Below are 25,906 nucleotides of genomic sequence, written 5' to 3'. Positions count from 1 at the left end.
TCGAAACAGCATACATGGGCAACAACACAGCTATGCCATAAGGACCTTATGATAACACGATCTCATATACATTGCAAAAAAAAAATCTTCCTTCTAACACTGTTATAAAGTAGAGGCTCTGGCCACGGGGTTTGGGGGCCAAGAGCCATTTTCAAACACCACTCAGTATTTTCGTCTCTCGTATAACAAAAAAAAACAACGTGTGAACTTTGTCATAACACAACGTATCATCACCCATGCAGATATGTTGTACCCATGTTATGCCTTTGTTAATACTGGTGGGGGGGAGGGGAGAAAAAAAAGAGGAAACAGATAATTACTTTCTGATTACATTATTGCTTTTTTTCCCCCTCCTCTTATTTCCATCCTTTTCCTTCCTTTTCTTTTCTCTCTCTCTTGTTATATCTTCTTCTTTCTTTTTTTTTTGGGAAAGAAACCAGGAACACAAGACTTTCTCCGATCACCACTAGAAATGCCAGATCTCTTTTGGACTTTGGCACCTTCTCACAATAACAGATATATTCATTTGAAGCGTTAACAGGACAACAGTAGTACCCTTATTATTTTTTCCTTACTGTTTAATATAATTAGTTCAGGTGTGGCGAAAAGCTGTTTTCGTGGTCGTTTACTTAATTATTATTAGTGTTCTTAGTCCTCAGTAGGCTTTGAGGGAGGAGAATATATTACCAACAAACTACTTTTTTTTTTTTTTTACATCAGCGAAGAAGGTGTCACAGTTTCGAGCACCTGTGAAATACACTAATAAACCTTTGTTTATCATCTGTTTATATATACCTAGGCTGTTAGTTTTTTTTTTTTTGTTTTTAAAACTCACTAATGTTTACAGATCACAAAGATTGCTCACTGTTTCCTTGGAAGTTTGTGGTCTGGTTCACGTGCTGTTGGTGCATATCACCCGGTCTTTCCCCGTGTTTCATGATGGTGCAGAATAAGTCAGCAGTAGCGCCCACGAGCACGAGTGCATGGGCGGGGGCGCCCTGCTATTGGAACGAGGTGTCTTTGTGGAAAGTGTCGGACTTGTGGAAGGAGGGCCGATTGCGGTTCAGAGGCGAGGGGGTGTCCAGGGAGAGGGCGAAGTTGTTCTCGCTCTTCGGTCTCGGCAAGTGACCTTTCGCCAGAGCTTTCCCTATGGAGCCCAGGTCGAGGAGGTTGTGGTGGTGGTGGTGGTGGTGGTGGCGGCCGCCCTTCATGCTGGAGGCGTCATGGCCCATCATGGACTCCTCGGAGCTGGTGCCTCCGTCGCACTGCTCCGTCGACGCAACGGACGCCAGGGCGTTCACTATGGCGTTCACCGTCTTGCAGTCGTTGGTTAGGTCCTCCCGGTTGCTCACAATGGATGGATTCTTGCCTATCTTGTTTAATCTGCCGGGACAACGGGGCATTAACATGCTATGACAGGACTACACTCTCTACATCTTGATTTAAAGAATATCATTGATTACTACTACACGTCTGGAAATGGCTTTGATTCAATACTGAAATTGACCTTTATAATGGTCCACAATACTTTCATCCACCACCGTACCGTCAACAGCACCCACACCCGTCACCCAAAGAGCCATCCACGCTCACCCATCTCTCACACTGCGACAGGACTGAAATCACTCGGGTTTATGGACAGTCCAAACTTGACCCCCCCAATTCCAAGCTCCAGCACTCGCGAAAGCATGTAGCCTTTCATGTGACTAGATCCACCTACAAACCTCACACATAGACACACACACACACATACATATACATATAAATATACATATAAAGACTACATATTCCCTGCCCCCTAATAACCGACCTTTCAGCCGCTACGCTCTCCATCGTCCGCCGCATGAGAGGATAAGAATCCAAGACCGTGTTGAAGTGTTCCACGCTGAGGCTGAAGAGGTTGCAGTAGGTCTCCGCTCGCACGGAGGCCGTCCGCCGGGCGTTGGTCAGGAGGCAAATCTCGCCAAAGTAGGAGCCATCGCTGAGGGAGGTGGCCACCTCCCCGTTGGACATGACGATGTCAACGATCCCTTCCTGGATGAAGTACATCTTGTTCCCGATGGTGCCTTCCTTGATGATGATGTCACCTGGATGGTAACGGAGCCAAGCGGTTAGGGCGGACCACCCCCAGGGAAAGAAGAGGACGTCGTCTCCACACAGCGAAAGCAAATGGACCTGACTCTCTCTCTCTCTCTCTCTCTCTCTCTCTCTCTCTCTCTCTCTCTTTCCTAATCGTAAACTAGCGCGCTTGATCAGTCTGGTCATTCTTCAAAGAAGGTCATGCTATAAAGTTTGGGGATGCTTTGAGAAGAATGCTTAAAGGTCTGCGGGTTTTGAACCACAAGACTTTTTCATGTCCCCTTCTGGGCATGGAGCAATGAATGACAGGTGACAAGAAATATGGCAAAGGGGGGCTTGGTTGGGGGGGAAAGACTGAGCCAAAAAAAAAAAGAACAAGAACAAGAATAACGTAAATATTGCATGACTGGAATGGATCAAAAATGATAATGAGAGAAGTTGGACCAAACTCAAAGCTGAAGTTCATGCTGAAGTGATATAATATTCAAAAAGGACGTTGCTGATCAAGGACACAAAATGAAGTTGAAGACTTCCTTAAAATTATAAAAATGAAACAATTCAAGAAATATATTGTAAGATTCTAACTAAGCTTTCCTCAAAAATCAGGACAGCACATCATGCAAGAAAAATGTCATGCAAGAGAAAAAAAATCAGCACTAGCAATTAAAGGGGGTAGGTCAAAGGGGGTAATGATGGGTGGGTGGGTTTTTTTTTCTTTAAGTACCAGAAAACTCTTTTTTTTTTCATCATAGTACAACGGGTTTTGGGGAAGTGGGAGCTGGCACTGGGCAGAGGAATGACCAATGCCTTTTCTAAAATAAAAAAAAAATATTCATATATATATATTCCTATGAGTCCACGGGGAAATGAAACACGATAAGTTCCCAAGTGCACTTTCGTGTAATAATCACATCATCAGGGGAAACACGAGAGAGAAATATGAGTCAGTTGATATACATCGAAGAGACGAAGCTAGGACGTCCTAGCTTCGTCTCTTCGATGTATATCAACTGACTCATATTTCTCTCTTGTTTCTCCCCTGATGATGTGATTATTACACGAAAGTGCACTTGGGAACTTATCGTGTTTCATTTCCCCGTGGACTCATAGGAATATATATATATATATATATATATATATATATATATATATATATATATATATATATATATATATATATATATATATAAGAATCTACCACTCAGATAGATAGAAGGTACTGATACGTTTCCCCAAGCAGGTATGAGCGCGTGTGCCCTCACTGTTGGCTGATGTGAACCTGGCCACAGTGGGCGCTGACTGACTACACAGAACACAAGGCAGGGCAACTTGAGTGGCCCACAGACACTACCACCTCGAGGAACGTGGGACCACAACACCAGTGCCAGGTGTGTTATATACATGTGACTTTGATCTTGACACCCAAGAAACACCTGCTTGGGAAATAATGTTAGATGTAAGGGAAATTAATATTACACACCTACACACCTACACACACGCACACAAGCAAACACACACACACACGGTATAAATATATATACATATATATATATATATATATATATATATATATATATATATATATATATATATATATATATATATTAATCAATGATACCAATGCTATCTATAATACATGTTTTCTGGTCGACGTGAATTCAGATCACTACTGTTCTAGTGTTATGTATCATGAAGGGGATTTCTCCTCTGCTCTAACTACACCTTCTAGATCACCCTGGTGCCCTGGCTTTAATGCCCATGTCGGAAGCCATCACAACCGCTTCCAGACAATGCGACAGGGGAGGAGGAGGAGGGGAAAGGGAGAGTGGGTGGGTGGGTGGGTGGTAGAAGTAGTAGTACTTCCTTTTTTTTTTTTTTTTTGGTTGTTGAGGAAGAGGAGAGTAATAACACACAGACTGACTCAAAATACAATACGGGCGGCCAACCACTGCAGCTGGACCACTGCCGTGTGAGCCGCAGGTCTTGGAATCCCACTACTCATGACGTACTCAAGTTAATATGTCTTTTTTTTTGAGATGAGAGAAAAAAAAAAATAAAAAGACACATACACACACAACACACAGACACGGCGGAGGGACTCCCCGGACATCAACAGTCGGTGCTGCAATGAAGCTTTTTTTGAAGCAAAAAAAAAAAAAAGAAAAAAAAAAGATTTTTGTCTTAGTTTTGTTTAAATGGAGAATAAATGGAGGACATAGGGGAGAGATGGGGGTTGGTGGTGTGGGTGTTTTTCCCGTCATGCTCTGTAGGCGTCTGTGACCTGCGGCTCTTCAGTGCCATCTCTTTTCTACGTGATGCTACACTCGCTGGCCTCGTTCGTGGCTCTCGGCCACTACTCTACCTGGTTGGTACACCTCGTATCGTAGCTTGGTAACCACGTCGGTCACAAAGCGTGCATCGGCATTGGCAAAAAATGGCACGGAAGCTACTAAGGCCCTGCAGTTGAAGTTTATCACATCCTGGGAGGTGATTGAAAACTTCGGATTAGAATCTACATTATGTATATATATATATATATATATTTATATTTATGTATGTATATATATAGTTTATGACCTAGAACTATAGACTAGACTAGAGATGAAGGCAAGTGATGTGTCCCGACCACACGGAAGAGATTGGATTTGTAGCTGTTGGGGGTGTGAGGTCTCCACAGCTGGGAGCCGGGTTCCGCCTCCCTCCGACTCGCTGCCACATTCAAAGACAGCGTCTCCTCTCTCTCTCCCCCGCCGCTCTCCTCCCGCCGCCTGTCCACAAGCCTGTCGCTGCAGCAGCGGGGGTCAGAGGGAGGCGGCGCCCATTCATCTAGCACTTGCGTGTGGCAGAGAAGAGAGCCGAGCCTGCCCAGTCTGGCCCACGTGGAATGTTGGTGGACATATCCAGGAAATTCTTTGATTCCAGTTGTGTGACTCAAGACCCAAACGTGCGCGCGTGTGTGTGTGTGGTGTGTGTGTGTGAGGTGTGTCTGTGTGTGTGTGTGGTGTGTTTATACCCACCCAGCCACCTACCTACCATCCTATCTCTTCCGGATGTATACCATCAGTGCCCTAATGCCTATCGCACCCGTGTGCTGGAGGGTCTTCCAACGGTCATGTCTCACGAAGGGGAACTGTCTCAGTACCTACTCTCACCCAGTGAACAAGTCTACCTCCGCTTGTAATGCCGTAATGCAAACCCAAAGGAGTCGAGTGAGGCCACAGGAAGGAGTGCGCGCACACCCAGGTCTCCCGCACTGAAGTTCGTGAGTTCGATGTGGATGCTATAAATAGTGTCACGGTCCTTATGGCTTTTCCTCCTGATTCCAACGCAAGTCTTTCACTCCCAAATCGAAGAGAATAGAGACTTCCACGCCATCACTCCACTTTTAGTCGCTATGGAATTCGATACCTAACATTATATCCCGTAATCAATTGCGTTTCTCTTTTTTTTTCAACGATAGGTGACATGATGGTTATAGATTCTCGAAACAGAATGTTGTAGTTTTGCGATACATTTGACTTCTCTTAATCTCACTGTCGCCAGACGCTGCGCTCTTCATCTGTTGGTTGCTTCCTCCCTCTCGAGGCAAAGGGGCTGTGTCCTTCGCCTCTGCTGGTGACCAGACTCCTCGCGCCCCACACCCACCATCACGATCTCATAAACCTCCCCCAGCCTTTCCGTTCATCAGTTTATCCTGCCACTTGCTCTCTCTCTCTCTCTCTCTCTCTCTCTCTCTCTCTCTCTCTACCCTTCCATCGTTGTGTCATCCTTCCTCCGTTCATCCCTACATCTTCGTCAGTCTGTTTCTGCTGCGCCAGTGTATACGGCACTGTATCTTATCTATCCTCGTCCTTAGTTTACCTATCTATCCACTAGTTGACCTATCTATCCATTAGTTGACCAATCTATCCATAACCAAACCATCTCATGAAACCAACCGTCATACATCAATTACCTAACCACAAGCTTTGGACATACAATCCCTCCTGTACCTACGTCAAAAAAAAAGATATCTTCTACCAACGATTTACCTATGTAAGTCTCGTATATAATTCTTTATCCCAACCATTACTATGTAAACACTGGTCCCTGATGACCCGCGTCTTAGGAAGGTGTAAGAAGGAGTGCCCGAGGGAGAGGTTTCTGGCATGTGAGGGTGTGTGTGTGTGGGTGTGTGTAGGGATGGTGTGTGTGTGTGTCTAGAGGGTCGTGTGTTTGTGTCCATCTCGTGAACGAGGCCAGACTGTGCAGCGGCGGGAGACAAAAGTGGTCGTGCTGCGGCCTAAGGGTCACCAACCTGGCAAGAAGACCTCGTATTTAAGTTTTGTGACGACCTCTGAGACGAAGCCAGGGTCAGCATTGGCAAAAAAGGGTACGGACGCCACCAAAGATCGGCAGTTGTAATTGATAACGTCCTGCAGGTCATAATAGATAAGATAAGGGATCAGGGGTCGCTGAATTTTGAAAGTGATTGATTGATTGATTGATTGATTCTTTTTTTTCTTAAATGCATATTTCATTTGAATAATTTTGAGGGGTTCAGAGTGAATGCCAAGAGTGAATGTTGACGTGACACCGGTTTTTTTTTTTTTTTTAAAAAAGGGATCTCCTGGGTCACATGAAGACATTAATGCCCATTATAAGCAAGACATGGCAGGCTCATTCATCTCTTTTTTTTTTTTTTTTTTGATTCAATTCCTTGATATAGATATCTGTGACAGCAGCACTGCTAGCGGAGGAAAAAAAAAAAGAGAGAAAGAGAGATAATAGAGAGACAGATAGAACAGATACAAAGATCAAACATTTATGATATTATAAGCCTTTGAACAGCTGCAAAAGGGGGGGTGGAGGGGAGGTTATATATATATATATGTAAAACAGTGACGGAGAATGTCGAGAGAGGAGGGTTGGGGGGGGGGGGTTGAGTGTATCATGGTGTCTGGGAAGGCAAAAAATTCTCAGCAAGGTCTAAAGAGGGAGGGAGGGGGGGAAAAAAAGAGACATGTTTTCTCTTTTCAAAACATGGCCAAAGCAGCTGGGTTTGCCCACAAGAGAAAGATGAAGGACGCCCAGCCCAGGTCATAGAATCTATAAGGTATTGGTCATATATATATATATATATATATAGAAGAGGATGTTTACAAGAGTTTAAGACTATAGTCACAAAACATGGGTTTGAAAAAGGGGGGGCCGGGAGGAAGAATAATATGTCATTAAAAAACACAAACAAAATATTTCTGTAATTATATGCACATAGTGAAAAAATGTAAAATGAAACAGCCATTCATCCCAAAAAATCTCTGGTTTGGGATTGTCTAGAATCACATTGGCAAATGAGATAATAGAGGAAATGAATAGCCTGCTAAAAAATATATACATATGTGAAAAAAAGTAGATATTCGAAGTCTAAAGCCCAGAATTGACATGGCCAGTGCGACACAAGGCTGTGCAATCTTACGCAAATTTCGGCCAATGAGAGTGAAGGAGGCAGATACAGAGCAACTCGGCCCCCACGCGCTGATTGGCCCAAATTTGAGTAGTAGCTATATTGAACCACACACGAATGGTCGTGCTTGGCCTTTGGCTCCCTGGGGTCCAGTGTTCTCAGAGGTTACCAAAATGACAGCCACTCAAAGAAGAAGGAATACTCCACTCGATTTAACAGTACACCAATTTGTTTACTTTCAAGATAATGTACTTCGTTATCAATGCCAATTTATCTTTCATATCTCGTGGGTGAAGACATTGTTTAGGTTTTCCCTCTGAGGCACTGTCTGCCAGTGCGCCTCAAGTAAAACAAGGCCTTCCATCGTCCAAATAAGTTCCAGTAAAAGACTTAAGAATATTATAAGCATCATTCAAGATTTTTTAAGCAAAGACTTAAGAACTGATGAATATTGAGAAAAAAAAAACAGTCGGCTAATACCTGTATTCTGGGGACTCCACTACTTTTAAACGCATTTTAGAGGAAGCGTTTAAAGACTTTTATAAAATTAAGTTCATGCGAAATGTTCAGACAGACAGACAGACAGACAGACAGACAGACAGACAGTCTGTTCTCTTCGCCTTACCTAGATTTTGGCGTGTGTGTGTGTGTGTGTGTGTGTGTGTGTGTGTGTGAGTGTGTGTGTGACAGCATTAGTGCAAGGGGGAATCGCTAGAATTAAGTCCCAAACTTAGACCACATTTTAATTTATGTTGTCGTGAGTTCTGGAGTAAGTTGTTTTAAGTTTGGGAAGAGCGGAAGTAAGCATGGTGCAACGACAGCTGTTGTTGGAGATGGCGTGGAGTGAAGCACGAGTGTTGAGGAACATCAAACTACTGTTGTTGGAGATGGCGTGGAGTGAAGCACGAGTGTTGAGGAACATCAAACTGCTGTTGTTGGAGATGGTGTGGAGTGAAGCACGAGTGTTGAGGAACATCAAACTACTGTTGTTGGAGATGGTGTGGAGTGAAGCACGAGTGTTGAGGAACATCAAACTACTGTTGTTGGAGGCGTGTTGGTGATCAGGACATGACCCAGGGTGTCCTCAGATGTGTACATTATGACACGTCCACAAGCGAGGTCATCCAGGACATGACTTGGTATCATGGGGATATATATATATGTGTGTGTGTGTGTGTGTGTGTGTGTGTGTGTGTCTTCTCATGAGATCAATAGATAGATAGGAATAGAGAGAGCAGGAATAATCAGCAATCCCTAATGGTATCATCGTGTCTCATTAACACTAAGTGTATAGACAGACAGTGAGGCGCCCTGACAGAGGTCGTGTCTTCGTGTGTGCAATATGAGGAAGGTCGTGAGGACGTGTGAGCCAAAGTCTAGGAGGACGAGGTCCAGCCATCAGCTTCTGAATAATATATATAAATCTTAGTTTATGAGGGAGAAAAAAAAATGAGAGGAGAAATGTAAGAGATACTTAGGAATAATATACATCTTAACACATAAGACAAGGAGTCCCTTAACTAAACAAAAAATATAATATAGTATCTACCAGGACTGATCTACATACATGGTTTGACTAGAAAAAGATCTACTGGGAGAGGACACCCCCCTCCCTAACATAGACTCGGTTGTGGTAAGACACATTCCATCACAAAAAGGAAGAACCCATCCTATTGAAGGGGTAAAAAAAAAGAAAAAGAAAAACTAAAACTTGGTTGGGCTAGTGCTACGGTTAACTAAGGTATATATCTTTCTGGGGAGGAGGAACGATTATATCAAGTAGAAGTCAAGTGTGGCTACAAAGGGAAGGTAGGGGTAAACAAAAAAAAAAAAGAGGAATGGAAAGGTGGGGAGGTAAGTATGAGGACACTTACGAATGAGGGAGCCATCGGATGGTGGGTGGAAGGTTGGCTCAAGGGGGGAAGGAAAATTGTCAACACGACGTACAGGTAGCGAAGGCATGGTGTATATACAATGGGAGTGGATGGCAGTCGAATGTTCGACGCTGGGAAGAGGGGAAGAAGACTCACTGAGAAGGTCCTACGCGAGGCTTGTAAACATGGGGATGAGGCAGGGAAACCAGGAGTGTATACGTCAGAGGGAACCAGGAAGGTGATGGAAGGCTGGCAAGGAGCTGAGAGGATGAAGGACAATCAACATGATTACTGGATGAAGAATGAAAAGAAATTTAGAAGATGAAGACGAAGAAGAAGAAGAAGAGATGAAGACGACGACGAAGAAGAAGAGGAGGAGACACCATTATCAATACAAGTGAAGTGAAAACATGATCTTGTAATGAACATTACCATGACAACGGGGCAGGTGGGGAGAACCTGGTAACGTTATAGAGGGGAGATAACCTTCAATGTTGGCGATGGGGGAAGATAACCAGGTAGTGTTGAAGCGAGGGGGAGATAACCTGTTGATGTCGGGGAGGTGGGGTGATAACCAGCTACTGTTGTGGGGGATGAGGTAACCTACAATCTAAGAGATGGGGAGAAACCTGACAGCGTGGAAAAAGGGGGTGATAACCTCGCAGTGTTGGGAGAGGGGAGATAACGTCTCAAGGTTGTGGGGGGAAGGAGGGGAGGAAAACCTTGGTGGTGTTGGCCAGATAACACGGTAGTGTTGCAAGGGAGGGGACAGCGAGCCTAACAATGTAAGATAACACGGTAGCATCGTGGAACACAAAGGTTAAACCCGGCAGTGTTGAAGGCACAGATAACCTGAAGATAAGCTGTCGGTTCTAAAGAAGGTTTAGCGACCATAGGTCATGCAATATACAACTTTGTGAAGCATTTGGGCTCGTGTGTGATTGAAGGGAAGTCATGTCCATAACGGAGGGAGAAAAGGGGTTTTTGGAGGTGTTGGAGGTGGTGCATGATGGTCGTATGGTGATCTTGGAGGTGGTGCATGATGGTCGTATGGTGATCTTGGAGGTGTTGGAGGTAGTTCATGATGGATGCACGGTGATTTTGGAGATGATATTGTGGCGATGAAACCATGGAATGCTGGAGAAGATAACACGTCAATGTTGGAGAGGAGAGGCTTGGCACGACTGGTGGTGATACTGTGGCGTGCTGGAGATGATACCCAAAATGGTGTTGGAGAAAAGTGTTGAAGACGTTTCCATATAGTTATCATATGGTCAAACTGTTATCTTAGTGATGGTCTTTTGTCTTTTTGTGATGGAGCAGAGACCATGGTAGCGTTGGAGATTATATCATCATGATGGTGATACGATAATGATGTTGGAGGAAAGATTAAGAGACCTTAGTAATGCTGCAGAAGATAAAGGCATTTTAAGTGTTGGAGAAGATAAAGGTAATTTCAGTGTTGGAGAAGTTCAAGTCATTTCAAATGGTGGTGAATATTGAAAACATTCTGAGAACGTTGGAGACGACTGAAGCCAGTCGATAAGTGTTGGTGAAGATTCCAGTAACTGACAGTGTTGGTGAAGATTCCATCAACTGACAGTGTTGGAGAAGATTCAAGAGATTACATCATTTTTGAAACGACTTCTCAGTGTTACTGGAGGAGGAGGGGGGGGGGGGGGGGGTAAGTAATTGTGTTGGTGATGGTGTTGTTGGAGACGAGTGCTGTGGTTAGGCTGGAGACGAGTGCTGTGGTTAGGTGTGGACAGAAAAGACACCTTTTTGCATGTGGCAGAAAACATATACATACTTGAAGTGTTGGCAAATACTCAGCTTCTTGTCATTTCAAGGTAATATCGAAGACTCCTTGTGTGATATACGAGAAGATTAGTGAATATTCTCGACTGTGTTGGAGAGGAGAGACGATCTATGATCCCCCTGTGTGGTAGTGTTGGTAAAGAAGACTGGATGATGATGATGGCTACTGGGAAGGACAAGTGGTGAGTCGATGTACAAGGGCGAGGCGAGTCAGTGACGTGAGTCACGTCCAAAAACAGATGAGTCTGAGGGAGTAGAGCGGGAAGGAGCAAAGGGGGGCGAAGGACGAGAGAAGGATGAAGGAGTAAAGATGAGGATCGAGTCCGTGGGGAGGAAGGAAGGAAGGAAGGAAGGAAGGAAGGAAGGAAGGAAGGAAGGAAGGAAAAGAAGGAAAGGAAGGAAGGAAAGGGAGGAAGGAAGGAAAGGAAGGAAGGAAGGAAGGAAGGAAGGAAAGGGAGGAAGGAAAGGAAGGAAGGAAAGGAATGAAGAAAGGAAGGAAGGAAGGAAGGAAGGAAGGAAGGAAGGAAGGAAGGAAGGAAAGGGAATGGAAGGGAAGGGAGTCTACAGCAGGATGGACCTACCTCTCTCAGCTTCTCGGACAGCTCGCCAAGGATCATCTCCTCGTCGAAGAATTTGCCCTGGTAGCGGTGCTCGAAGTACTCGGTGATCCTCGTGCGGAGCTCCCTCGGCAGCTTACGGTATGCCATGTACTCCTCCACCTGCTTCAGCTGCAAGCCAAACGCACACACTCATGTACACCAGTCTCAGAGGCGAGTGGCGCTCCGCACTGGCCAGACACACACACACACTCACACCCACCCACCACCCTTCTCACCACACCATGCCTGGGATGACACAGGATCCCAAATCCCAGGTCCCAGTGGGGGTTCATGTGCATGACCCAGTAAGTTAGCCCCAGTCCCATGACCTCAGTGGGGCCAAGTCTCATGACCTCAGTGGGGCCAAGTCTCATGACCCACTATCACGTGACTCCCTCCCCACTCTTCAAAGAGTGATCGTGTGCATATTCATGTGCGCATGATGAAGCAGACTCACACACACACACACACACACACACACACACACACACACACACACACACATACACACAAACACACACACACACACATACACACACACACACACACACACACACACACACACACACACGTATACATGCACCTCAAAATGCCTACATACATACATACATATACATATATATATATATATATATATATATATATATATATATATATATATATATATATATATATATACACACGCATACATTGCACATTACATTGAATTACAATACTGCAAGCCATTTCGGTGGACCTTATATGACAAGGACAATATGAAGGTAATTGTACAGTAACCACTGGCTTGAAACATTGTGGTTCAGTATATACATTTCTTAACGTACTGGTACATAGCTAGCATATGTGTCTTTCCACATACTAAATCGCAACTATGAAAATACACTTCTCTGTGACAGCCTTAAAACATAAAATCAGACACCAAAAGCGACACAACATTTTCTTTTAAAATCCAAAATTTCTGAAAAAAAAAGAAATTGACTACATATTGACCCGATTATTTTCTTTCTTTTTTTTCCCGTCTCTTGTTTTTTTTGGGGGGTGGTGGGTGGGTGAGTTCTGATCTCACATATGGTTAGTGAATGAATGAAGAAGAATATATCTATTTCTTTAATACCATCCTTAAGTCAAAATTGAATCTGGGAATAAGGAGTCAAGAGAGAAAATGCTGAAAAAACAAGAGAAATAGTTCAAAAGAAAAGAAAAGAAAAGAAAATTGGGTCATCAATGCACATGGAGACTATATTTCGAAAGTGACATGTGTGGATTGTCTCTCTGCTCACAGCTACCAAAAAAAAGTATATATATATATATATATATATATATATATATATATATATATATATATATATATATATATATATACACCTACATATACATATATATGACACACATCATGGTTCTAATCCTGACACAGAACAGTCAATATATATATAGACACACTAAGCAAATTTACTGATCCACAATTAATTAAAAAAAATTATATCTGATGTTGACTAAAACCTTCTGTTTTGAGGAGGTTGAAGGGAGAGGAGCGCCAGTGTGTCGACGCTCCACACCCGCCCTGGGCTTAAAAAAACTCCAGGGGGTTTTGAAGTAGAGTACCACCACCAGCCTGTTGTTGTTGTTTAGATAAACAAACAAACAAACAAACAATGTCCATGTTTGTGTCTGTGTACGTTTTTTCCTTTTTTCTTTTTTTTTTTTTTTACACATCCATCATTATCAATGGGTAGACTATGAGTTACAATGACGACAATGAGAAGGGAGGGAGGGAGGGAGGGAAGGAGGGAAGGAGGGAAGGAGGGAAGGAGGGAAGGGTTTATCATTCTCCATCTTGATTTCTTTTTTGAGGAAAGGGGTCGGGGGGAGGGGGAGGGGGGAAGGAATAAATGACGGAATATTCTTTTTTTGAAACTACCATTTATTCTTTTTTCGGTGTAGCAAGGATGACCAACTCACTACAGTACGAGGAACAGGGAGGAGGATGGGGGGGACCGGGGCCCCACACATGGGCTATCGAGTCTACGGGGGGAGGGGGAGGGGGAGGGGAGGTGCATCTACTAGTGAATGATATCTTTTTTTGGGTTTGGGTTGGGGTTTGGTTGGGGTTTGGTTGGGGTTAGAGGTTTGGGTGGGTCGTGGGGTGGGGGTGTTTCCCTCCCAACACCTTCTTCCCCTGTGTTTTTGGCTCCATGGCCCTCCTGAGGCAGCGGGTGGCGGCGGCACCCGTTTTCTTTTGCTCTTGTCAGCTAAAGAAAAGCACTAAAGGGGGGGGGGAAACTGCTAAGGAACCTCATGGCTAACCCATTTTTTCTTTCTACTCTACAGTAGATTAGTCTACCCATGACCATGCAAAAAAACCTTCAATGTACGACATCAAGGAGGATATATGTATATATATGACAAGCTAAAGCCGGGTTAGGGTGTGGTAAAATGCAGGTACTGACCCGTTTCTTTTACGAATGGCAACTGTGGCTGCCATTTTCTTGTGTGACCAGTGACCAATGAAGAGAGGGGGAAAAATAATTTCACAGTACAATTATCACAGTGGGACAAAATAATTGTAAAAGAGATGATACTGGACTTTCGAAAGATCAGCATGGCAGTGAATCATGGATGGAAACAACAAAAAAAGTATATATATATATATATATATATATATATATATATATATATATATATATATATATATATATATATATATATATATATATATATATATATATATATATATATATATATTCGAAGACCGTACAAGTAACAAGTACAGATAAACAGAGGAATTACTAAGGGCAAAATAAAATCAATTGAGGTAACTGGTGGTGGCCCCAAACTATGACTTCAGCTGGGAGCCACATATATATATATATATATATATATATATATATATATATATATATATATATATATATATATATATATATATAATACGGGTTTCAGCATTTGGGTTGGTGGTGAGGGTAAGTAAGAGGGGCTGCTGAAAAGGGACTCCTAAGGGGGTTCATCTAAATGAAGGGAGAATCTACACAAGACCAGAGGGTGTGGGAGGAGGAGTGGTGACGGGGGGGGTCTCTCTACTCTATAGCAAAGTATATCATATATAATATATACCCGAGGATAGGTTAGAATGCCCTGCCCGCAGCTCCGCTAGACCCCCGCAAAGTGTACCCTCACAACCTTCGCAAGAGAGAGAGGTACAGCTCATAGGAGTGACCCCAGTTGAAAGAAAACGTGATGCTGAAAGTTTGTTTTGGGTCTTTTCTTGATATATATATATATATATATATATATATATATATATATATATATATATATATATATATATATATATATATATATATCCAAAATATATAATAAAACGAGATAGATATATATAGAGATAGATATAGAAATTTGATGTGGCACATTAATTCTATCTTTTTTTTTTAAGAAAAGATTACTCTTTTTTTAATTCCTTTTTGAGAGTCTGAAGAAGAAGAAGAAGAAGAAGAATCTGTCTTTTAGGAATGGAATTCCCCCAAACACACACACACATAAGACTTAGTTACTGCCTCACTCACAGTCCGCCTCTGCCACACCTTGGCCTTTCCAACACGCTGGCGGTCACCCACCGTCTCTGGCGACCTGGGCTCTCCCGGGGACTGTGTCTGTCGTCGGCATCAGTGGCTTTACCCGAGGTAGGCTGCACACACGGGCGGAGGAGGAGGAAGTAGTAGTAGTAGTAGTCCGCGAGGGTGGTGGTGGTATTGAACAGAGAGGCCGTGCTATAGGTTTAATCATGTGTGGCGGCTGACGGGTTCACGGACCGGTTGAAGAGCCGGAGGTTTGGCGAGGCGGTGGTGGCGTACGTAGAGTTACTGGTTGGAGAAAGAGAGAGAGAGAGAGAGGGAGGGAGGGAGGGCGGGCGGGGGGGGGGATAAACTCTCGGCGTCTTGACTAGAAATAAAAGAGTCGTGGCCCTCCAGTGGGTTCGGGGGCCCTTGAGTCTTCTAAAAAAAAATAAAGGCAGAATTCATCCATAGTCAGAGAACGGTCGCGTCAGGGGCGGGCAAAAGGGGAGGGGTTTTGGGTGGTGGTTGTGGTGTGGGGTTGGAGGGTTGGGGTTGTTGTTGTTGTGGTGAAGGGGTGGGTTGGGGTGGGTGGTGGATGAAAAGAATACAAATTTCTGTGGATTGCGATGAACGTCGGGTGGTGAGGGAGAGGGAGGGAGGCGAGGGATTGGAGGAGGTAGAGGGGGAAAAAAAAAGAAAATGATAAGATTTCTTTCTCAGTGTTGATAATTTAATGACAGTTGGAATTGTTGTTGGTTTTTCTTATTTCCTTGAGAGAGAGGGAGGGAGGGAGGGAGGGAGGGAATGGATTTGTGGTCGTGGCCCGACGCTGTGCCAGGGGCAACGGGTAAGCACACACACGTACACACACACTGGCTAGCCTGGGGCACGGTGGAGGGCGCCCCTCGCTATCTTCCTCCTCCTCTCCAAGGTCGAGGAGGCTGGCCATAACGGAGGGCCCTGTGTGTGTGTGTGTGTGTGTGTGTGTGTGTGTGTGTGTGTGTGCTTACTGCTCTCAGTAGAGGAAGAGCTTGACACCGACGACAAATGGGGTGAGAGTCGGTGGTGGTGGTGGTGCACCAACAACACAACAACCAAACAAACAAACAAACAAAAAAAGGGGGTTGTGGGGGGGGAAAAATGGGAAAACTGACTAGATACAAAAAAAAAAACTGACCAAAAAAAAATATTGGGGAAGGTGTGGGTGGGTGGGTGTGGGGTGGGTGTGGGGCTGGGGTGTGAGTACTAAAGTCGGTGAATTCGTAAAAAAAAAATGAAAAAAAAGATGGAAAAAAAAGAGATTTCAAAATATGGCTGATTGGTTTTTTTTTTTTTATATATACAAAAAAAAAAAAAGTACGTCGAGGTGAGCAGCCGAATCTGCTACCGTCTGGCCTTCCCCTTGGACAAGAACCTTTCACTAGGAGACTAACACGCACTCGTCAGTGGCAGCGGTAGACATGTTACGGGAGAGCTGACTGGCTATGATACATATGAGAGAGAGAGAGAGAGAGAGAGAGAGAGAGAGAGAGAGAGAGAGAGAGAGAGAGAGAGAGAGAGAGAGAGAGAGAGAGAGAGAGAGCCCACGACCAGACACGTCTTTGCTGGTTGGGGGATGATGACTGGGGGGGAGGAGGAGTTGCATGCGCCTGGCTGAAGAAGATTTTGGGGTGGTGTGTGATCATTTATATCTTATTCATTTGTGTTCAAGATTCATCTGAATTTTTTCTTTTTTTTGCCTTACACACAAAGCCGTGGAGGTGAGGAGTAGCAGTAGTAGTAGTAGTAGTAGCAATAGTAGTAGCAGAAGCAGTAGTAGTAGTAGTAGTAGTAGTAGTAGTAGTAGTAGTAGTAGTAGTAGTAGTAGTAGTAGTAGCAGCAGCAGTAGCAGCAGCAGCAGCAGTAGTAGTAGTAGTAGTAGTAGTAGCAGGAGAAGCAGCTTGGCAAAAGACATCTCTTGTTCTTAAAGCCTGAGTTGCTGATTTGACTCATCAAATATGGCAAGAATCTAAGAGAGTATTTACGTAGGGGACGAGGTCCTCATTGATCTGTGTGTGTGTGTGTGTGTGTGTGTGTGTGTGTGTGTGTGTGTGTGTGTGTGCAGTGTGTGTGTATGGTGGAGGTGGTGTGTGTGGGTGGGTGGGTGGGTTGGTGTGTGTGTGTGTGTGTGTGTGTGTGTGTGTGTGGTGTGTGGTGTGGTGTGGTGTGGTCTGGCGTGGTGTGGTGTGGTGTGCGTGTGTGTGTGTGGTGTGTGTGTGGTGTGTGTGTGTGTGTGTGCTGTGGTGTGGTGTGGTGTGTGTGTGTGTGTGTGTGTGTGTGTGTGTGGTGTGTGTGTGTGTGTGTGTGTGTGGTGTGTGTGTGTGTGTGGTGTGGTGTGGTGTGGTGTGGTGTGTGTATATGTGTGTGTGTGTGTGTGTGGTATGTGTGTGGGTGTGGGTGCGGGTAGTACTGCTGAAGGGCAATCAGTATCTCACCCCCAAAGTGTATGACAAACTGTGGGGGCACCTGAATCGCGAGGGAGGTGCTCCTGGGGATGGCGTTTGATCAACAGCGTCTTTGGAAAAAAAAAAGAAGAAAAAAAGAGCAGCAGCAGCAGTAAGAGATAGTAGGGTAGTTAGCACTCAGCAGTGAACCGTTTGGCTACAGAGCGGAGGAGGAGGAGGAGAAGCAGTGAACCGTTTGGCTACAGAGAAGAGGAGGAGGAGGAGGAGGAGGAGGAGTAGAAGAAGAACAAGAAGAAACGCGATCACTTTGAGCAAGATGACATCATCATCTCTCTCCAAGCAGGAATGCACCTGGAGTGTTTGACGTGGTTATGAGCGCTGTCCTAATTTCCCGACGTCTACTGCCACTGATGTGGTGATGTGTTCACATGCATCCCCAAAGAAGCCAAAATTGTCATGTTTTAGTGGGAAAAGTCAAAGCATTCTGCTATGTCAAGCAGTTCAAGTGTAAGAAAAAAAAAATATATTAATCAGGAAAATGTGAAGAGAGGTATGTACAAAATGCAGGCAGAATCAGTCCTTATTTTCTTAAAAAAATAAGAGAGATAGAAAAGAAAAAAAATACATGGCTTTGAGATGCTTTATATCAACAACAGGTGATGAGAATATTTCTTTTTTTTTGAAAGATAAATCAGCCGCTATCGGGGAGTGAGAGATCAGGGAGTGAGAGGAGATTATAAGCCCTGGGAGAGATGTGAGGAGTGATCACTTCCCATGGAATACTTAAAGAGACAAAATCTCTCACGAAGAGAGGGGATGGGGAGATGGGGAATGGGGGGAGGGGGGTAGTTTGGGGGGGTGAATATATATATATATAGAGAGAGAGAGACAATGACCACTCCTCACGAAGGACGCGAGAGACATGACCCAACCCTCAGTGGAGGGCGAGAGATAATGCCTTCGCGTCCTTATCTCACCGGGGGGGATGGGGGGGGGAGGTGAGGGGGTGGGGAGAGATAAGGGGGAGGGGGGAAAAAGAAAGGAGGGAGGGGGCAGGACTGAAATGATCCCGTGTGGAACCACGTCCACTCCATATGCAGGAGGAACCGGAGAGTCATGTGGCGACGGATTTCTGAAGGTGTGAGTAATTTTGGTCCTACAGAGAGAAGGGGAAAAAAAAAAAGTAAATGAATAACGGAATAAATGATTCAGGTGCTTTTAAAAAAAAAAAGATAAAAGGATAAATGGAGGTCTTGTCGCAGCTGCAAGCGGACGATGTACTCACCCTTCACACCCGCGACGGCCCTTGAAAGTGGTGCCCGCAAGCCAGCACTTAAGGGAGGAGGGGTGGGCAAACCTCCCTTGCTCCCTCCAGCCCTTTGGAGGAGGGTGGTGGTGTGCTCTTGGAGGGGGTGGGGGGGGGCATATGGGGGTTGGCGGCAGGCGGGGCGGGGCGGGGCGGGGCAGCGAGGGAGCGAGGGAGGGAGAGCAAGAGGGCATGGCGGTGTACAGTAAAGGCCGGGCGTGGTGTGGAATGCTAATTAGAAAAAAAAAAAAAGAGAAGTAATGCTTAGTCGGGCAAGGCAGCTGTGTCGGGTGGCAAGGGGGTGGGGGGTAGAAAGGGGGTGGGGGTGAGTGAGTGGGTGTGGGGGTGGGGTGTCAGCGAGTGAGGGCTGTGGGTGCGGCAAGCGATCAGCCCAGCGGTCATGCACAACACATCATGCACCACACACTAACATTCACACTCCGGGGATACCCCGTTAAATGATGCCCCCCCCCTCCGTTCCTTCCCCCCCCCCTTCCCTCCGCAGGGATGGGGGAGAGGGGGGGGGGGTGGTTTCGGGAGGCCATGGGAAGTGACGGCCAGTAGCAGACCCGGTACTCACCTTCTCCCGGTACTGTCTCCGCGAGCTGTCCAGTGATTGGATAAGGTTGGTCGCGTGTCCCAGGAAGAGGGCGTAGCAGGTCGCGCCGCATATCATGGAGAGCATTGTGAGCCACATGTCGGTCAGGGACTGCGGGGGGAACCGACCGTACCCGATACACAGCATATGGGACATGGCTTTGAATAACGCCCAAGAGTATTGCTCTAACCAAAAGGAATCCTGTAAGAGAAGAGAGAGAGAGAGGAGGACCGTGAGTGGACGGAGACGAAGGAGAGAGGGGGGAGGGCGCGCGGGCGGGCCCGATCAACCTACCCGCTCTCGGTACTGCCTTCTTGAGGAATCCAACGACTGGATGAGGTTCGTGGCGTGGCCGATGAAGAGAGCGTAGCAGGTGGCGCCAGAGATCATGGAGATCATGGTCAGCCACAGGTCCGTCAGGTTCTGGGGCGGGAAGCTGCCGTACCCGATACATAGCATATGCGACATGGCCTTGAAGAACGCCCAAGAGTACTGCTCTAGCCAATGGGAGGTCTGCAAAGGTAGCCATCGGCGTTAGAAGTCGTGGATGCTCGACGTGGGCAGCTGAGGTTCACGACGCTCACGAAAAAAAAGAAAAAGAAAATCCAACTTCCACACCCACCGAAGAGCTGTGTCTGACATTAAGCATTAGCTATACATAAATCATTTTATAGAAGAGGCAACTATACAAGTAAATCGTTTATAGATGAGGCAAGTACATGAATAAATCATTTATAGATGAGACAAACTAACAGTGGGGAAAGAACTGATCTCTGACATCAATTGACAGCTTCATTTTATCTTCTGATTTGGACCCCTTCTGAGAATCATTTTCTAATCTAGTTGAAGATGGATATACTACACTTAAGATACAATTTCATTGATGACCCTTATGAATGGCTGGTATGCAATTGCTATCAATTCCTAGCAGATTATATCACTGACATTCAAATAAAATGTGAGACAGAGGGAAAAAGATTGACTACCTTGCAAAGGCATGAGCGTTCACACGCGCAACCTACCTGTACCAATACTTCGATTCTCGTACCGACTTTCCACCTTATACTCTTACTCATCGAATTACTCCTGCAGGAAATGGGGCCGTAATGAGAACGTGCATACTCTTAGAATTACCCTAAACACCTGAAGAAGGAGTTCAACATTTTTTTTCCCCGACTGCTGCTCATGACTTGAAAGTGACAGCTAATCTAACCCCCAGCAATCGATTAAGACCGAAGCCCAAATGATCAACCAACCTGCAGGATCAACTCTTGATGAATCCACACGTCTGAAGTCGAGAGAGACATGTACCTCCGACAGGAAGACTGACCTGGAGGGTGATGATCTCGTCCTAGCTGGGGTACTGTAGCCTGTGGGGGTTACGTGCTACACATGGGATCGAAACCTTCGATATATGACTGTGCTTTGGAAGACAAAAAGGTTCCAGATACTTGATTGGCAGCGTTGAGACAGCATTACGTTCCTGATGACTTCCGAGGTGTCGATCATCTATTAAATCAATCATCGATGGGATGTGACAGGCCTGCTCTTCTAAGCTGTCCGCATGTTCGTTAAATACTACGAAAAAAAAACAGAGAGACTAATGTTGATGTAGAAGGTGGGATACAGCCAGCTGTACTTACCTGGAGCTCGTTGATCGCGACCCAAGAGTTGGAGGGAAAACCTTGCAACATGGGGACCAGGAACTGCAGACACCCTGACCAGTGTCCAATCAGGAGCATCATGGAGATGAGGTTGAAGATACGCATGAACACAGATGCCATGTTGAGGAACTGCATGTGGATAAGAAAGGAGGAGGTGATTCAGGACAGCAGCCAGCACTTGTCCGGGTGGGCGAGGCTGCCAGGGTATGTCGCTCGCTGGCCCACTTATATATATATATATACTTAACGTACTCAAAGTGAATCAGTCAAAATAGTGCTCTCACACTGACCAAGTTCTGTACCCAAGATATATATAGAAAACATCTTAGTTATTCAAACTTCTCATTTTTGAAATTCTCATGAAAAAAAAAAACTATTTCAAATATGATGTAAGATTAATACTAATCCTGTTTTGACTTCTTTTTTTAAGTTTATCTGACTTTCTAAAGCTCTGTACTAGACTAACCTTTGGATGGTTGTCTGGCTTAAATTCCGAACACCTGGGGATATTACACATGTCTCTGTGTGTGTGTGAACTCTTGACATATATAACCATGTCTTACCGGTAACCAACTTCCCTTTCAGAACATCCTAGCTAAGAGAAAAAACAAACAAACAAACAAACGTATTCGGAATTTAAATAAGACTCTATGACTTTCTAGATGCGTTGATTATGAATTTGTCTGTGTATGTGTTTCTTTCCAAGCAAATGCTTTTTCACATACTTGTGTGAAGCAAGAGTTAAAAATTGTGAAGGCATGCACATGCATGACAGGGAGTCCACAAACCCTGTTCTCAATTGGCAGATGTCATGTTAAAATGAAAGAGATTCACTTCATATAGCCAGTACCATTTGGATATATGCATTTAGTCAAGCACAAATAAACTAGTGAAATTTGCCTTTACCTAAGACTTTTTAAGACTGTTAGGAGATATACATACATAAATAATGTCCATTACCCCCAGGATCCCCTTTTCCAGAGGTTCCTGCAGCTGCAAGGCTGCGCTACAATCAGCAGCAGGGACAGAATGGACTCCTCTGAAGCAACACTTCTTTGACGAGGCTGGCCTCTCACGAGGGAGAGGCGGCTGTAAACATCATACAAGAGCCAAAATAATCATACTCGACTCTTTACCAAGAGCGTGACTCCGTTTCGCTTATGATGTCTGGAACAGCGTGGAGGTGGCTATGACCTGCACAGTTCATTACCGCAGTTAAGGAAGGAAATTAAGTCTGGAAAGCGATAAACTCGCTCTTGTGATCGAGTTCTTGTACCTGCTGGAGAAGACGGTACGCCATAGCCAACTCTCTCTCTGGCTCCAGTGCGCCATCTATACCGCCCTCGCGTTACTGTCGTCAGACAAAAGGGAATCAAATCGTCTATATTACGCTTTGGTTTCCATACTACATGATGTTTGTATGCCAGCTCCGAGTTACGATGTATTACGATGATCATAGATTCAGCAGCTTAGAGTTACGATGTATTAAGATGATCATAGATTCAGCAGCTTCGAGTTACGATGATCACAGATTCAGCAGCTTCGAGTTACGATGTTTTACGATGATCATAGATTCAGCAGCTCCGAGTTACGGTGTATTACGATGATCACAGATTCAGCAAGTTTGATCTTAATGAAACGTCGGAGTCGATATATTAAAAGATAATCACGCACAGCGAGTATCTGGTAAGCCATCGTAGGGTCGAGTGGTATACCTAAAGCCACGCCCATCACTCCTATAGGTAGACGTCTGGGTAACTCCTTCTCTCTGGAGAGTTATACAGCATAATCTCCCACCTGCCAGGTCCCAGGCTTAATTATATTCCCGGCGCCGGAGGCCTAGTTTCTCTAACTCTCTCCCACTGGGGACCAGAGTAGCTCACAAGCTCATGGCGAAAGGGAGGTCCTTCGTGAGTGAAGTCCCTCAAGGCGGTGCGTCCTGATTAGTTCATTCCAACCCGCCAGGGGGCACGGATTCAGAGATGAACACATTTTCCTACGTCAAAAAAGGCCTACGTAGTGTACTTCTTGTCACGGAATATGCTCCTCATACCATCCGTCTCACACACTAAGGGCTTTGACCACCAACAAAGTCTCTTACACTAAGGGTTCTGCCATCAACACAGTCTCTCACACGATAAGGGCCCTCACACTAACTCATCCTTGAACAAAGGACCATAGACTAGGTTGCTCCTAACCTAAAGCAAAGGTTAGCTAATTCTTCTACCACAAGTACCTTACCTAAGTTTAATCCATTGAGCTTGGGTTCTAGGCTACTAGGAACCCAGACGAGCTAATGAACCTCACACTATAAGCCTAAATTAGCTAACACTCACGAAGAAGAACCCCAGATTAGCTAACATCTCTCATATTAGACGCCCAGATTTGCGCTCTCTCTCTCTCTCTCTCTCTCTCTCTCTCTCTCTCTAGGAGATCAGACTAGCTCACATCTCTCACTCTCGGAGCCCAGACTAACTAACTCTCTCAGTCTGAGGGTACCAGCTATCTCGCATCAAAAGCTTAGCTTCCAGCAAACCTCAAGGGAGTGACGTCCTCCCTACCTAACTCTTAACTGGGACCTCAGTGGAGCTCTCTCGTGCTAGTCACTCACACCAGCTAACTCTCCATCCACGAAGCTGAAACAGCAAACGCTTCTGACGACAGATACTAAGATCAACTGATCTCACCCAGGGTTCTAAATAAACTCTCTCGTGCTAACAACCTAGAGGAACTGTCTTACGAAAGGGCACCGATCACGGACAAAAAGGGCCCCGTTCGTACACGCACCTATATCTCGGTTTACGCTTAGGTACTTCTTCACTGACCGAATCTACTAGGGAGAGGACGAATATCTGGAGTGGTTGTGAAGCGGTTGCCCTGTTCGAGAGTCGAACAAGTTTCCGTTTAGTTCATAGCTGGCTGCACTAACCCCAAGAACTACAGTGTTTCTATCATGTCAAGGCAGGTCCATCTTGCTAACGGGCCTCTGGACTGGGTAAATCCATCTTGCTTGGGGGTTTGGAGTGGTTAACTCCACCTCACGTGGAGTCCTGGCTGTCTTGTTATCCACATCTGGAAGCCTTTGAGGGCTCGTAATGCTCTCACATCAAGGGCTAAGTTACGAGCTTACTAGGACCCAAAGGGGGGTAATAACTGTTGCACTCAACGTTTCACGACATTGTCCGAGACGAGCTCATCTCGTTCTGTCTGAAGGTGAACAGTCCTCTCATGCCTTGTTTCCCCAAGCTGGTTGGCCATATCACGCTGTGTCCTAAGACAGGCTAATCTTCTCTGCACCAGGAACCCAAACGAACTGACCCCCTCCCCGTACAAGGTTCAGGCTTGATGAGTACACAACACCAGGTGGCAATATTTGGTGAGAAATGAGGACTTTAAAAAAAAGACTCCAACGTCGGAGTTCACGTACAACTGCTTTGTATCATGTTCGCTCCTCTGAACGTTAATAAGCCTTGACTCATGAACCTGTGAGAGGCAGCATCGCGAACGAGAGAGCATCATTAGACATTGTGTGAAGGTTTCTCTTGGCTAAGATAAACAGCATCTATAGACAGCATTCTTAAAACAAGACGGGTCGCAGCCAACGCCTTATATATATATATATATATATATATATATATATATATATATATATATATATATATATATATATATATATATATATATATCAAATTTTGGTTCGGTGAAAATCCCATCAACTGATGCCAGTTTATTTTTTCTGTTTCTTTGATAAGCTTTGCCTACAAGGCTCGACATGCATATGTATGTCATTGGAAACCTTGTCCACCAATTCGTCTATTTTGTCATTGATATACAAAATCACAACTAGGCCGTGGTGCGTCCATGTAATCCTCCACGGGACGACCTGCCTGAGGTTTTACATCAGCTGTGCATGTTGGGGGGAGGGATCCGACACCCTGTTTCCCCAGCACACTATATTTGTGTGCATGAATTTGCTTGCATAGCCACCCCTGGGCATGGCAAAGACTTTTAGTCTGTTTTTGATCCGCAGGTAATAATAGTATTACAGACGCATCCTCCCTGCTACGTGACTGATGAAGACTGAGGTGTCAATAGACAAATAAGGGATCGAGTTACATATAAAAGTACTGGTTTATAAGTAGATAAATTCCATAGATGAACATTTGCACCGATTAATATTTATATTTACGAATTAATATTAATATTTTAATATTAATATTTACGAATCAATGGGGACAAAAAAATAAATATTTTTGATCAGACGAGTCGAGATGGCTGGAAGTTATTATGGCCAAGTTTATCATATACTTCCTGGCATTAGGTTGTGGCTATATCGATGCGTATATATATGGCTATATGTGAGTAGGCTTGGCATAGAAGTCATAATAACTCTTCAATAACCTTCCCCAGAAAGCTTTCTCCGGCCCACCTTTCCGGTCACTGCTCAAAGTCGGTCAAAAAAAAAAAAAATATATATATATATATATATATATATATATATATATATATATATATATATATATATAT

General features: G+C 44.7%; 1 protein-coding gene across 24 annotated transcripts in view; it reads right to left on the bottom strand.

Annotated features, from left to right (window-relative positions):
- Positions 1-25,906, bottom strand: part of Ih (hyperpolarization activated cyclic nucleotide gated potassium channel Ih) — a 543,812-nt gene that overhangs the window by 4,427 nt on the left and 513,479 nt on the right. For 12 of the 24 annotated variants that reach the window (XM_071692384.1, XM_071692376.1, XM_071692385.1 and 9 more), the window contains 6 exons: positions 21,359-21,508; positions 20,010-20,228; positions 11,799-11,945; positions 6,377-6,494; positions 1,811-2,087; positions 1-1,383 (listed from right to left, as the gene is read on the bottom strand). The exon at positions 1-1,383 is cut by the window's left edge and continues 4,427 nt beyond it. In XM_071692384.1, the coding sequence (XP_071548485.1) occupies positions 1,002-1,383; positions 1,811-2,087; positions 6,377-6,494; positions 11,799-11,945; positions 20,010-20,228; positions 21,359-21,508 (1,293 nt within the window). In that variant the 3' untranslated portion in view covers positions 1-1,001. Of the gene's footprint in view, positions 1,384-1,810; positions 2,088-4,441; positions 4,560-6,376; positions 6,495-11,798; positions 11,946-19,697; positions 19,917-20,009; positions 20,229-21,358; positions 21,509-25,906 lie in introns of those variants that run through there. The other 12 variants (XM_071692378.1, XM_071692386.1, XM_071692390.1 and 9 more) reach the window with 4 other exon arrangements.

This window comes from Panulirus ornatus, chromosome 53, assembly GCF_036320965.1.
Source record: "Panulirus ornatus isolate Po-2019 chromosome 53, ASM3632096v1, whole genome shotgun sequence".
NCBI lineage: Eukaryota > Metazoa > Arthropoda > Malacostraca > Decapoda > Palinuridae > Panulirus > Panulirus ornatus.
Note: the sequence above shows the minus strand (reverse complement) of the source record. Positions and strands in the feature narration are given on the sequence as shown.